At 45.8% G+C, this 15,149-nt stretch overlaps 1 protein-coding gene across 1 annotated transcript in view; it reads left to right on the top strand.

The window, feature by feature from the left end:
* CSMD2 (CUB and Sushi multiple domains 2) overlaps positions 1–15,149 on the top strand; it is a 784,677-nt gene that overhangs the window by 750,976 nt on the left and 18,552 nt on the right. The window contains exons 58-62 of the mRNA XM_063140724.1: positions 5,118–5,294; positions 6,363–6,542; positions 11,630–11,803; positions 14,049–14,222; positions 14,581–14,654. Of these exons, the coding sequence (XP_062996794.1) occupies positions 5,118–5,294; positions 6,363–6,542; positions 11,630–11,803; positions 14,049–14,222; positions 14,581–14,654 (779 nt within the window). The remainder of the gene's footprint in view (positions 1–5,117; positions 5,295–6,362; positions 6,543–11,629; positions 11,804–14,048; positions 14,223–14,580; positions 14,655–15,149) is intronic.

The raw sequence follows: 15,149 nt of genomic DNA, 5'->3' as shown, positions 1-15,149 counted from the left end.
CATGAAGTAATAATGGAACACAATGGGGAAAATGTGCTGCTAGCTGCTACCCACCGGTAGAGAGCTAGCAGGAATTTAAAGGTGTTCAACCTTGACTTGAAGCCATGCGGTCTGGCATCACTCCGTGGCCTCCAGATGTATCCTTGCATTTTCATCGGTGAGAACTGAGAAAATATGGGCAGCGGTTGAGATGCCAGAGCTGTGCATTGAGGTTTCTCACTCAATGGGTCTAAATCCTCAGCCTCTGTGCAGAGTCATGCATCAAACCAAGGCATGCGCATACAGACAAACCTAGAGTTTGCCAAAGTTCTCCAAATTCCAACCCAAAGCTCATTCTCTCTCATCTCAGTATCAGATTGTGATCTTCATTTGTTTGTTTTCTCATGAAAATTGGTTCCTGTTTCCACATGTATTTCCCCAAATGTTTGCATCCTGCGCATCATTGAAATGTAACATTCTTCTCCCATTGGTTAAAGTATGCTTGTGAGCATTTTTCAAAAGTGTGCCTCTTTTCATGCCTAATTTTCAAAGCTACGCAGGCTGTTGAATGGATTAATTTATTTATTTATTAGTCCACAAATCACATTTTGTTGTTGTTTATTCGTTCAGTTGCTTCCAACTCTTCGTGACTTCATGGACCAGCCCACGCCAGAGCTTTCTGTCGGCCATTGCCACCCCTAGCTCCCCCAAGGTTGAGTTTATCGCCTCTAGAATATCAGCCATCCATTTTGCCTTTGGTCAGCCCCTCTTCCTTTTGCCTTCCACTTTCCCTAGCATCAGCATCTTCTCCAGGGTGTCCTGTCTTCTCATTATGTGGCCAAAGCACTTTAGTTTTGCCTTTAATACCATTCCCTCAAGTGAGCAGTCTGGCTTTATTTCCTGGAGTATGGACTGGTTTGATCTTCTTGCAGTCCAAGGCACTCTCAGAATTGTCCTCCAACACCACAGTTCAAAAGCATCTATCTTCTTTCACTCAGCCTTCCTTATGGTCCAGCTCTTGCAGCCATAGGTTACTACGGGGAATACCATTGCTTTAACTATGCGGGTCTTCGTTGTCAGCGTGGTGTCTCTGCTCTTAACTATTTTATCAAGATTTGTCATTGCTGTTCTCCCAAGAAGTAAACATCTTCTGATTTCATAGAATCATAGAATCATAGAATAGCAGAGTTGGAAGGGGCCTGGCTGCAGTCAGCGTCTGCAGTAATCTTTGCGCCCAGAAATACAAAGTCTCTATAGTTGCATTTGGGTATGTTGGTCTGGAAGGTGTGAATTGAGTAAATCCTGATCAAACTGAAAACGGGTTCTCATATATCCCTAATCAAGCACTCTATTTCAGGGTAACTTCTGGTTTGTTGCTCCTCCTATGACTGAAATTATTTCCCAAAAAGCAACGCCAGCTGTCCTGCATCTGAGTAGACCTCCTTTCCCTCTGCCTCAAATGCCTGGCGCACAACAGGGATATGAGTCTTCCTGTTCTAGATAATTTGGCAATTAATGTAACAGTGCTTGTTCTCTAGTGGGATTATTAATTTGAAAAGTCTTCTTTTTCTTTCTTTCTATAATCATAAAATTTCACAGGGGGAAAATGACTTTTTTTAAAAAAAAATCCAATCAATATTTCAAAGGCCACAAATGGTTTGAAATGAAGCAAGTTAATTAATCGCCAGGCATTGGAACTCTGCAGCATTTGCGTCTCCGTTTTATGAAACACAGGCTGCCTCATAGCCAGGCCCACTTCCCACACAGATGTGTCAGGCTTCATTTGGTTTACATTTTTAGTGATTTTTTTAAAAAATGGAAATAGGCATTCAAACGAAAAGGCAACAAAACAAAAAATGAGCAAAATTTTCTCCCCGGCTAAGCAAGAGTCCAAATGTGGAAGTAGTGCAGGGATGAGGGAAAAGCAGACCTCACAAGATTTCCCACATGCGGTTTGTGCCTTTCGTTGCTGCCATTTTCATTGCTGGTTGCAACATTACTGGTCACATCCCTGACTGGATTACAAATGGGGCTTTTGAGCGTCATTAGATGGGGAGCGGGGGTGGGGGGAATCAGATTTCCCTATTGTCACTTTTCTGTTCCACATTAGGAACATACACATTAGGGATGAGCACCTTCCTCTTTCGTCACACGGGGAAAGAAAGAGGAAGCAGCAACCACCACGTGGCTGTTTTTATCGCGCTGCTTTCTCAGTACACAGCAGGAAATGGCGGCAAGTTTCTCCACAATAAATAAATAAATAGGATTCACCTGGTCTTATTTTGTCATGGAAAATAGAGCAGAAGGAGTGGGAGAGGTACAAGAGGCAGACGGCATCATCAAAAGTAGGGTGACCCTATGGAAAAGAGGGAAGGGCTCCTGTATTTTTAACAGCTGTAGAGAAAAGGGGATTTCAGCAGGTGTCATTCGTATGCATGCAGCACCTGGTGAAATCCCCTCTTCATCACAACAGTTAAAGCTGCAGTAGCCCTGCCCTCTTTTGTACGTGGTCACTCTAGTATAGCTTCTGCAGTTTTAACTCTTGTGATGAAGAGGGAATTTCACCAAGTGCTGCCTGCATACAAATGACACCTGCTGAAATACCCTTTTCTATGCAACTCTTAAAGATACAGGAGCCCTGTCCTCCTTTCCAAATGGTCACCCTAGTCAAAAGGACCCATGAAAAACCATGAATGGTCAGTAACGAGTGTGTGATAAAACACTCATCTGATGATGCTCTTCGTTGAAAATTTAGCCATTTAAGTGTGACAAGAGACAGGACTTCGCCGAACGTGGACAGCCGTGCTCCTCGTTTTAAATTAATGCCGCTGTGTTGGATTTGAATTGGTGAACATCATTTTGTCCTGTGTTTTGATATAACTGATGAAGGTTACCTTTACAATTGCTGTTGCTGTGTGCAGTTTGTTGCTGTTCTTGCCCTCACCCGTCACCCCAAATGTAAGTTACTGTTTAAATTAAATAGCATGTGAAATTGCCGGCTTGTAAGCAAAGGGCTTCAGAGGAAGCTAGAGGTTTCCCACCGCATCTTATTCCAAAGCTGGATCTCACCAAATACGTTGTAGCATCTCATTAGGGAATGATTTCAGCCCTTTTCTTCAGCAGCAGTAAGGGAAGCATAAAGGAGATTTTTAGGTCACTAATCCAGAATAAGGATCAGGTGGCAGGTCAGAAGTCACACTTATGAGCCTCGTAGACCGACAGCCTCTTTAACAGATACATTTAGGGCACAACCCGGTGCATATTTAGACAAAAGAAGTCCTACAACTTCCAGCATGCTCCAGGATTTAATTGAGGAGCAAAGCGCCGATTCTTCTCAACCCCTTGTAGAAACAGATATTCTTCTCACAGTGCGATCCTCTACAAGTCAGCTCAGAAGTAAGCCATATAGTTGAAGGACCTTCAGAGACCTAGAGGGGGGGTGTGGGGGGGGGCATATTATATTCCTTGTGATATATCCTGCGTTCCCGCTCGCAGCCTACAGCATGTGAAAATGCATCCAGTTGTCTTTCAGGCATGCTCTGGGATGCAGTTAACGTGTCTAACAGAGCAATCCTCTGCACGTCCACCCAGAAGTAAGTCTCGCTGAGGTTTGCTCCCTTCTAAGTGTGTTCAGGATTGGCTCCTAAGGCCCACTGTCCACCATAATGCATTGCTACAGGTCAGTGGTAGAGGACTTTGCATGCGAAACACAAAGCAAACTGGTCAAACAGCTATGTAGTTGCAGGGGCAGGAAGAGAAATGAGGATCTTTTAGAAAATAAAGGCTACTGTGTTTTCCTATATACTTATTTGTTCCACACACACCCCTCCACAGCCTTTGTTGTGTTTTCCTGTTTAGTTTTGCAGCTGATTGGTCCCTTCAGTTCCACACATCCTGCATGCAAAAAGTTTCAGATCTTTAGTTTAAAAGGGGATCTCAAGTAGCAGGACGGGGGAAATCTTTGGACAGCTGCCGGCATGCAGAGCGTACCTCAGTGGAGGCTGGTTGCTCCTACTGCAGTGGGGCAGTGAATCTGCTCTGGGGTTTAGCCAGAACCAGCCAGAGCTGAAAAGGAGCTGTCCGGGGTGCTCAACCCATTTTGGGGATGAATTTCAGCACTTTGGATTGTTCCTTTAAAGTTCTGACTGAAACCCAGAGTGGATTCACAGCCCCACTGGCGTTGGAGTCACCAGCCTCCATTCGTGCACAGCACTAGCCCACATAGACCTGTAGAGCACCTGCTTTGCCTGCGGAGGATCCTAGGTTCGACCGCCCAGCCCAGTTTATGGATACTGGGGCTGGGACAGACTTCACTGTTTGAGTTAGGGGAGTTGCTTGCAGTCACAGTAGACAGCACTCAGCTAGAAAACATCATGCCATGATGGTTGCTGTCTCCAGGCTTTGGAGGTCTTTGGGGCAAGACACCCTCCATGGGCCCTCTCCTCACAGCCCTTGTCACCTCCTCCTCCTCCTCCTCCTCCTCCTCCTCCTCCTCCTCCTCCTCTTTCTCACCATTGCTGCCACCACGTGCTTTCTCCGCAGCCAGAGAGCAAGCAGGCCAGGGCATCTCCTGCTCCTCCTTCTGACCACCACTGATGTCTAGACCAGAGTCAGAGGCAAGTGAACAAGCAGGTTGCAATGGGGAAGAGCAGGAGCAACTCCAGGGGGCACCTCTCAGTCCACCCCTGCTGAGTCGTGGGTCCTTGGCAGGTGCCCAACTGTACTGACCCTTGATGCCGGCCAGGATGCAGAATAAGCGTCTTCGCATGTCAGTCCCAGTGCTTTTGCAGCCCAGGTTGAGTTTGTGGGTAACTTCAGACATTTCTGATTTGGTCTTTTTATATTAGTAGCATTATCTTTATTTCCTGCTTGGGCCATCGGCCATTAACATGCAAAACAGCTAAGGCAAAATCAGACAAATACGACATAAAGCAAAGTAAAAAATGCTTAACCTAAAATAGATTCCCGATACATTGTGTAAAATTCATTTAAATTAAACTACGCCCGTTGTTGAAAATGGATAATTATAGTATGAAAAATTAAACAGCTACGGAGACTATTAAGTCAAAGCATCCCCAGAACAATCAGCTGCGTTGCCGGAGATAATTTTATTCTTTTTATTCATTCAATCACTGCAGTTATTTCTTGTGGAAACCCTGGGACTCCCAGCAACGCAAGACTGATATTTAATGACGGCCTGGTGTTCTCCAGCTCCATCATATACAAATGCCGGGATGGCTATTACTCCACAGGTGTGCTCAGTAGGCATTGCACTGTCAATGGAACTTGGACCGGGAGTACTCCGGAGTGTACGGGTGAGTGGCACAGGGACAGGCGGTAGCATTCAAGAAGGCCTCGGTAAGCAATAACGTAATTGACGGTTTAATCTGGCTAAGATGCCACCCACCTAGTGCTGCACTCACTCTGATTCTCACACTGGCACCCAGATATCTTTGGAAATTGTTTTAACTGCTTTAATTGTTTTTCCTGCTTTTAAATTATATATTGGTTTTAACTTGGTTAATGGTTTAATTTGTTTTTAGCTGTGTATATTTATTGTTTTATATTGTATGATTTTGTCTGAACGCTGCCCTGAGATCCTAGTGATATAGGGCAGGATACAAATGTTTTAAATAAATAAATAAATAAATTCACAAACAAAAATAGACCCTGAGAGTAAAATTAAGCTGGACTTTGGAACTGTCCAAAAAAAAAAAATCACTCAAATTCAAACTGAAATTGGGGTGAAATCATCTCTCCTCTTTTGCATTTTCTGAAGTGAGAACTCACTGGAGCTCCTTTGCAGTTCTGGATGGCTGGTGGCCGCCATCTTTCTTCCCCAGTAGCATGCCGCATTCCAAAGGATATTCTGGGGAACGGGAGGTATTCTAAAAAATAAATAAATGGTAGACCCCATTTTTTGTAGCAGCAACCTCCCCACCCTACCCCACAAATGGTGCATTTTGTGGAGGGGGACATGGTGGTCATCAGCTCATCAGAATGGTAAGGGAACTCCAATGATTTTCACCCCCTAAAAAGTACATGCCCCACTTGCCAATAGCTGAAATACACCCCCACACCCCACACCAACACTTCAGTTTTGGTGCCTGGAAATGCAGCTGCAAAATTGTGTGAGTGTGTGTCTTTTGGGGGTGGGGGGAGAGAGAAATTTACCTAGTACACCATTAAGAAATTAGATCAATAGCTATTCTCTGCCTTCACCCACCCGCAAACCGTAATATGGGGATAATACTGGGTTGCATTTAAGATATCCATATGGAATGGTTTGTTTGTAATTTCTGATTATTTAGAGGCCAGTTTTGCAAGTCTGCTTTTGAGAATGCTGGGGATTTAATTGCCCCATCTCTTTTTCCTCCCCCCAGTGATAAACTGTGGGGATCCCGGCGTGCCGGCCAATGGCATTCGATTGGGCAATGACTTCACCTTCAATAAGAGTGTCGTGTTCCAGTGCCTGCCCGGCTACATGATGGAGTCGGACAGAGCGTCTGCTTTGACTTGCACTAAGGACCGGACTTGGAATGGCACAAAACCCGTCTGCAAAGGTGAGACCGTTTTCTTTTGAGCAGGATTCGCTTTCAGAAACATTGCAGGCCTGAAGATGTAAGTTTCAGCTTTCCAAAGGAATTTGGATTGCAGTTGGCGGATACAGACAAGCCATTCAGCAAATGGATAACTTACTGTGGCTATGCATGCAACCACATGGGTATTTTATTTATTTATTACATCTCTGTACCACCCAATAGCCAAAGCCCTCTGGATGGTTCACAACAATTAAAACCATAAAATACAAGATGATCAAATACAGTATAAAATTTAAAAATAATATCCAAATACAAATGAGTAGCACTGCAAAACTTTAAAATTCAGTACCAGATTTAAAACAGAAACTGGAAACAAAATGAAATGCCTGAAAAAGTCATGACCTGGCACTGAAAAAAGCACGATATAGGTGCCAGGAAGCTTATTCCACAACTGGGGTGCCACAGCAAAAAAGGCCCTCATCTTGGTAGCTACCACCCACCTCACTTCCTTCCCAGAGAGGACTGCTGAAGATGATTTTAGGGTCCGAGTAGGTGTAAATGAGAGGAGACAACCCATCAGGTAAAATGGCCCCAGCTCACGTAGGGCTTTGAATGTGAATTGGGCCCAGACATAGACTGGCAGCCAGTCCAGATAGAAAAGTACTGACATAATATGATCGCGTTGGTCAGTCGCTATTAACAATCTCACTGCTCTATTTTTGACCAGCTAAAGTTTCTGGACCGTTTTTAAATGCAGCCCCACATATAACGCATTGCAGTAAACCAGCTAGGCTACCTCTGTCCAGATCAGGTCCCAGTTGGTATATCACCCTACGCTGATAAAAGGTGCTCAGTACCACATCCTGACTAGTGAAAGGAGAATTTTACTATTTCCCACTCCCTCCCCCCCCCCAGTTTTCAGTTGGGTACAGATGTAGATCAATATTCCCCTCACATATAGCAGGATGTTGCAGATGCTCAGATGCTTGCTATAGTTATGCATGCCCTTGCTAAAGGGTCACCTGTATCCATGCTGTGTTTGGCTATGCCCTTTCTGAAGTGGAAAGAACAGGGTAGCATTTCTGAAGTCAGTTCCTTTTGGCAGAGGGAAGCCAGGAGGTTAACAACAACAACACAAGGCTATTAGCATGGATAGCTAAATGGAACTTCCATATTCAGGGGCAGTATACCATTGAGTACCAGGTGCTAGGCACAAATGACAGACAAGGGGTGTTGCTTTTATGCCCTGCCTGTGAACGTCTCCAAGGTATGGCTGCTTGAAGGATGCTGGGAGTTGTAGCCTCAGGAGTGCCCCAGGTGGGACAAAGCTCTCATATCACAATGCAAGACTTGCCTTTCTAGATCATTCCAAAGGCCCATCTAATCCAGCCCTTTGTCTCCAGTAGTGGCCAGCCAGGCACTTCCAGAAAACTGACCGGAAAGCCCTCATGACCAACCTCAGAGATATACTGCCTTTGAACAAGGAGGTTCCATCCCCCTTTCATGACCAACCTCTGTGAATTTGACTAACCGTTTTTTTAAAAAGCCATTTAAGCTAGTTGCTGTTGCGACATCTTGTGACATAATTTATGTTCTGTGCATTTGTTCAGTGAAGGAGACTCGTACACCGTGTGAGGGCAGAATCTGATTTATTGTACACATCCAGTGTGGTTATATAGATCTTTCTCCACCCTTTCCTCCCCCCTCTTCTCTCCCCCCTTCCTTCTATGTGGAGTAATTTTCATTATCACCTTGCTCCTATGTGAGGCCAGAAGTAAACAGGATGTTTGCTAGGGGTAAACAAGACGTTTGTTCCTGCGTGATAAGAAAGGAACAAAGGAACGTGATAAGAGAGGAATGTGTTAAGCAGGGAGGCAGGAGGTCAGACCTTTGATCCCAGAGGCAGTGTGCTGCCGTAAGGAAACCCAAATCTGTCAGCCCTACAGTTCAGAGCACAATCTGGTGCATGTTTAGACCAAAAAAAAAGCTCTACAACTCACAGCATCCCCCAGCCAGCCATTTGTAGGATTGTACTTTTGGGCCTTAGCTAGACCTAAGGTTTATCCCGGGATCGTCCCGGGGTCCTCCCTGTTCAAGTAAATGACACACAGGGGATCCCGGGAGCAGGCAGGGACGACCCCGGGACGATCCTGGGATAAACCTTAGGCCTAGCTAAAGCCTTAGAGTATTTTTATCCTGGTCCCCAACTAAAAAAGGTCCCCAACATCTTACATGCAATCAGTAAAACAAGATGGTCCTTGCCCAAGAGCCCTGTTTATAATCCAAAAGACTCAACACAAACAGAACACCCTCCTTCGAGATCCTGTGGTCTTCTTGTATGAGCCTTTACCTCCTGGGGCACAGCTGGTGGCAATGCGAGAGAAGCCTTCCTCAGTGACAGTTGCCGTGATGTGGAACTCCCTGCCCCACAAGATCAAGTCAGCTTGCTCTCTGCGCATCATCAGATGAGCATTTATGGTCATTGTTTACTTCCTCTTTCTTCTCCATGAAAAAAAAGAGGAAGTACTGCGGGACAGAAGCTGGGGTGGGGTGGTAGTGACAGTTAGGAAACACAATTTCCCCCCTATCTGATGACGTTCTCTCTTTACTTTCCACCAACAAATAAAGATATTTCTTTTTCAACCAGGTTTTCATTCTGTTGTGCTTTGTTGAACTCAGCATTAGTTTTCGCTCTTTGCTCTTGATGTTGATTTTAGTCTGATAATCTTTTAATGATGGATGATTATTAGGGTCATTTTTTGTGTCTGTTTTTATACTTTGTTAGCCATGCAGAGCAAAACCTTTCTGGAGAGAAAAGCAGGATGTAATTGTTTGTATCTATAAATAATTACTTCTGAATTCTGAAATCTACTCTGGATCCGTTCCGCTTCTCCTCTGGGAGTGGGCCCACTGGCTTCTGCTCATCCCTCATTGTTATCTGGAATTCAGTATACCTACCTAAAAAAGGACAAAGTGGGCCGTAGATTTGCAAAAAATCCCACCTCAGTATTTTTAATCCATATACATAGATGCCAGTGGGGAAGTAATCACTGCTATTTACATAGAAACGCAGCACTTTTCATCCTAGAGGGGAAGACTGTGAGCAGACGACGACCACCTTTGTCCCTGCTTCTGTCCAGGTGCAAAGTGTGGATGGGCAACTTCAGAGCCCTTCCTCTCCCTTTGTAGGATTCTTTACCTTTAAACTAGACATGGAATGGAGAGCCTGTGGCATAGAGGATGCCTTCCAAAGAAAGGACTGCCCTCTCACAGCTCTTCAAATGAGGAATATTGGAGAAACCCACAATGACTTCAAATGAGTTTGGTTTTTTAGATTCCACAGGAGATTGACTTTTGGGAATGGGATTTACTCGAATGTGCACTACTGAAAATGTGCACTAGTAAAAATGTGCATGTGCAAACAGGAACAAATGGATGATCGGGGTCTGGAAACAAAGCCCTATAAAGAGAGACTGAAAGAACTGGGCATGTTTAGCCTGGAGAAGAGAAGATTGAGGGGAGATATGAGAGCACTCTTCAAATACTTGAAAGGTTGTCACACAGAGGAGGGCCAGGATCTCTTCTCGATCCTCCCAGAGTGCAGGACACGGAATAACAGGCTCAAGTTAAAGGAAGCCAGATTCCAGCTGGACATCAGGAAAAACTTCCTGACTGTTAGAGCAATACGACAATGGACCTAGGGAGGTTGTGGGCTCTCCCACACTAGAGGCCTTCAAGAGGCAGCTGGATAACCATCTGTCAGGGATGCTTTAGGGTGGATTCCTGCATTGAGCAGGGGGTTGGACTCGATGGCCTTGTAGTCCATTGAGTCCAACCCCCTGCTCATTGCAGGAATCTACCTTAAAGCATACCTGACAGATGGTTGTCCAGCTCCCTCTCTACATTCTCCACACTATGCATAATTTTGTACACCTCGATCATGTCTCCCCTTACCCTCCTTTTTTCCAAGGTAAACAATCCCAGCTGTTGTAACCTTCCCTCATAGTAAGTAGAGATTATTCAAGTTCTCCAAGTTGGTGTGCACTTTCCCCCTGAAGTGAAGCCAAATTGGTTAGGCCTCTGCTCCATCTTTTATACCTTTTCTGCTTGAAACATCGCAGGCAAGTAATGAGTTACCTGTCCCCATGACCCGCGCTCAGGCAGGGGTCAACCCTCCCTGGCCCCAGGATAACGGGCACCACTTTTGTCCCGGTATTTCCTGTGGTCTCAGGCTGAGGCCAAGACCGTGAGCATGTAGCCTGTTCCACCGCTTTTCCCAGCTACCGCAATTACTCATGAGTAGCCAGGAAAAGCAGCGGATGGGGTGCAGCACTCCGCAGGAGTGCTGTGGCCATCAGGGCAGGGTGGGGAGATCGGGGCAAGGGGGAAGATCAGGACAGGGGGGGAAATTGGGGGGAACGATTTTTTTTTTAAAAAAAAACTTGCCTAAGTGCACGAGCATTTGTGCGCATCTGGCCCTTTACTTGAAAAAAAATGGGGGATGTGACGGGGCTTTCCTTTAGCCCATTGCGTCTGATGTGTGGATTGGAGCGACAACCAGTGTTAGCTGCACCGCGGGCTCATCCCTTCTCCCGCACGGATTACCAGGTAGGTCTAGCAAAGGCCTTCATCTCCCTAGCAAGATAGAACAGCTAAGCAAACAGGAAATTTGGCAGATGCTTAATTTGAGGATTACACCCTTATCAGCACTGGACAGCTAGCAGCCCTTAGCATATGGATTGCTATCTGATCAATCTCCCCATGTAAGGAGCTACAGAGTTGCACAATATATCCAGGGCCTACTGTAAGAAACAAGAAAACTGTCCTTTAAACAGGCTTTCATACATTTGATAAGAGCCATGCAGGACACCTGAGTGAATTCAATGCCAGACTTGACTCCTCGCCGTTTCTTCTGGTGTCAAAGTCACTACAGCGGATGACAGAACAAAGATGCCTGATAACAAAACACAGATGGAATGGATTTAACAAAATACGTAAATCTCTAGTTCAAATAGAGGACTCTCCTCTGAAAAGTAAGGTCCATGGCCACAGTAAGTAAACCTTCTTTCTCTCTCTCTCTCTCTCTCTCTCTCTCTGTGTGTGCCTAGCTATCATCTGTAAGCCTCCACAAGTCGTCCCCAATGGAAAAGTTGTGGGGTCAGATTTCAGCTGGGGCTTGAGTGTGAGTTACACCTGCCTGGAAGGGTATCAGCTCTCGCTGCCTGCTGTCCTGACTTGTGAAGGGAACGGATCATGGAGTGGAGAAATCCCACAGTGTTTTCGTAAGCAGACAACCCCAATGGTGCTGTAGACAAAATCAGAGGTGGAGCGGGTGGGATGTATTTTGTATACCGCAGAGGGGTCAGGAGAAGGGGTGGGCTTACTCACTCTGCTAAATGCAGCCCCGCGAACAGGGGGGCCAGGGAGAAATGTCTGGGTGAATGCAACTCATGGCTGGCATCGGGAGTAGTTCTTTATTGTGTCTTAGCAAATTGCCGTTCTACACAAACACAGAATAAAACACTATGAAGTTTAAACCTCCACCAACAAACCCTTAGGAGTTGAATAGTTTTCCATACAGTTTTTTAGACATCATGGCATGTATTTGTAGAGCATAGACAAGGAATTTGGAAGCTCTAAAGGATACATATACTTCTTGGAATCAGACAATAAGAAACAAGCCTTAACAAGGGATGGCCTTCCCTTGAACGATCTTAACAACGGATGAATGTATTTGGTTCTGAGATCATTACACAAAGAGCTTTCTAGCGGTACATGAATAGTATCTTCAGTTGGTACAGAATTGCAACTGGCATCAGTGGTAGGCCTGGCTGGGCACCTGCCTGGGGCCCACACCCCAGCAGAAGACCACTGACAAGAGCCCACTGGAGTTGCTCCCCCTCGTCACCACTTGGTTCTCTAGCCTGGGCAATGGTGATGATCATGAGAAGCAGCAGATGCCACGGCCTCCTCGCTCCCTGGCTCTCTGCCTGTCAAGCACGCAAATGGCATCCATGATGAGAAAGAGGAGGAGGAGCAAGAGCAGCTGGTGACAAGGGGGGGGTGCGTAAATGCCAAGCCAGCGAGGGAGGGGCCCATTGAAGGTGTCTTGTCTTGTCCAAAGGCCCTGCAACACCTGGCCCTGATGCCATTGTGAGAGGTGGGGAGGCTTTGAGCACCTTGTGCACCCCACGCTCAGCTCTCCCCTTCTGGTTGAGAGGTTCCACTTGTAAGTCTTACCCGAAGACCCCCCACCCCAAATCCATTGCTGCAGCCCATCCTCCTTGGTCTTCCCTCCGGGAGAAATGTCAGGTGATGTTTGTCTAGCGCTTTTCAAAGCTGCCTTTCATTTAGACCGTGGAGTTCAGTTCTGTTTGCCGACCTGCCCCTTGAAGCCCAGGAAGCTTTAGATGCTAAACCTTTCTCCAAAGAGAATGGTGTGTGTAATTAAGCAGGTGTTGAATGTTTCAGTTCAGAGAGAGTTTCATTGGCCGAGATCCTAAGCTGGGCTTTAAGGTGCCTTCCCCCCCCCCCCCCAGACAGTTGGCAGCTTTACAAGAGCTATTAAAAGAGCCCCCCCCCCAAAAAGCAGCTTGCATTTGGCACACGTCACCCCACCTGTTGTGGAACAACCAGGTTTGCCTGCTCAACGCAGTGCCTCATGGTGATTTGGCCCCGTGCAATTTTTAAATTTAAGCAAACGCAAGAGTGAAAAATAAAATCTTGCTTTCTGTTCTCCCTCAGCCTGTCTGCCAAGAGATGGTGGGAAAATAAGATATTAATTAAACAATAATTCACATCAAGACAGAAGTATGCAGAAAGAAGCCAACGTACCCCTTCTCCCAGCACTCTAGGCAGTGTGTGTGTGTGTGCGCGCGCATGCACGCATAATGGGGAATTAGTTTGGATTGGGAGTAGGAATGCCAAAATTTTGCCAAAATTCTCTGAACTTTACATCAAAGCTCAGTTCATCCCACTCCAATTTTTGTTTGGGCCATTTTTTCCAGTTCATCCAAACAGGAAAAAGTAAATCCAAACAGGAAAAGGGTAAATTTCTGAAAATTGTGCACTTGACTAAAGTGTGAAAAATTATTATTCTCTATTTGACAGTATACATTGAAAATATATTTTTCAAATGCAGTTGCAGCAAGTTCAGGAATGGTGAATTGGGAAAGTTCGGATGATATGCAAACTGAAACAAAATTCTGATGCATCCCTAGTTGGGAGGCTTCACCCCAGTAAACCATGCCTCTTGAACGGGCTCAAGTTAAAGGAAGCCAGATTCCGGCTGGACATCAGGAAAAACTTCCTGACTGTTAGAGCAGTGCGACAATGGAATCAGCTACCTAGGGAGGTTGTGGGCTCTCCCACACTAGAGGCATTCAAGAGGCAGCTGGACAACCATCTGTCAGGGATGCTTTAGGGTGGATTCCTGCATTGAGCAGGGGGTTGGACTCGATGGCCTTGTAGGCCCCTTCCAACTCTGCTATTCTATGATTCTAAGTTAGCCTGACTGCTCTTTTGCAGCTGTTTTCTGTGGCGATCCAGGAATCCCGGCCGAAGCGAGGCGTGAAGACCGAGGCTTTACCTACCGTTCCTCCGTCTCGTATACTTGCTCACCCCCACTGGTGCTGGTGGGGTCAGGTCGGAGGTTCTGCCAGTCTGATGGGACATGGAGTGGAAGTCAGCCAAGCTGCATAGGTAAGTAGGCCAGGGCTTCCGTGAGGATGGTACCAATCAAAACCATGATCCAGGGAGTGTTCCATCCAAAGCCACCCTGGTTAAATCCACAACATCTCCTCTCTGCTAAAGCTTGAATTAATTCTGGGATAGGATGGGGGAACACACAAGCAATTACTCCTCACTCAGATGTGTTAATAAAAATTCAAATTCATATTCCTTCAATTCCATTTAAATCGTCGTCATCATCATGAGTATGAACTGTGAGCTTCCAAGTTCTCTGTGCAAATCTAACATCACTCCACATTTCACTGGGTGGAATTAAGCCATTTCTCCAACAAATTAAATGTTTACCACATTTGTGTGTTTTTCTTTTCAGATTCAACTCTTACATCATGTGTGGATCCAGGAGTGCCCCTTTTTGGGACACAAAACAATTCCCAAGGTTATCAGGTAAAATGCGTCACTACCTTCCACCATCCCCTCTCTTAATACTTATCATCCTCTCTCGTCTTAATTATTGTCTTCCTCTGTTTGCGTAATGCACCCTACCCATCCATCTAATCTATCATCGCTCTTCTTGGATCAATTGCCAGACACAGAATGGTTCCTTTGGCTGAATTGAAGCACAAATAAGTTGCATAAGAAGATGAGACAAACTCCTCTAGACCAGGCCAAGGGCTCCTCAAGTCCGACATCCCCTGTTTCCCCCAGTGGGAAGCCTCTGGGAAGCCCATATGCGGGACATGAGGGCAAGAGCCCTCTCCTGCTCATCCTTCCCCAGTCTGTGGTCCCCATGCAAGTAGTATCAGAGGGTGTCTCTGAACTTAGAGGCTGCGTATAGCAGGGACGTCTCGTTCCTGATTCCCAGTCCGATTTGTGCAAATTTCCTCTATAGACTGATTCAGCCTCGCTTTAGTATATGGAGGAAATCTGCTCAAATTTGGG

The sequence above is a fragment of the Elgaria multicarinata genome, chromosome 13 (assembly GCF_023053635.1).
Source record: "Elgaria multicarinata webbii isolate HBS135686 ecotype San Diego chromosome 13, rElgMul1.1.pri, whole genome shotgun sequence".
NCBI lineage: Eukaryota > Metazoa > Chordata > Lepidosauria > Squamata > Anguidae > Elgaria > Elgaria multicarinata.
This window is presented reverse-complemented; position numbering and strand designations above follow the sequence as displayed.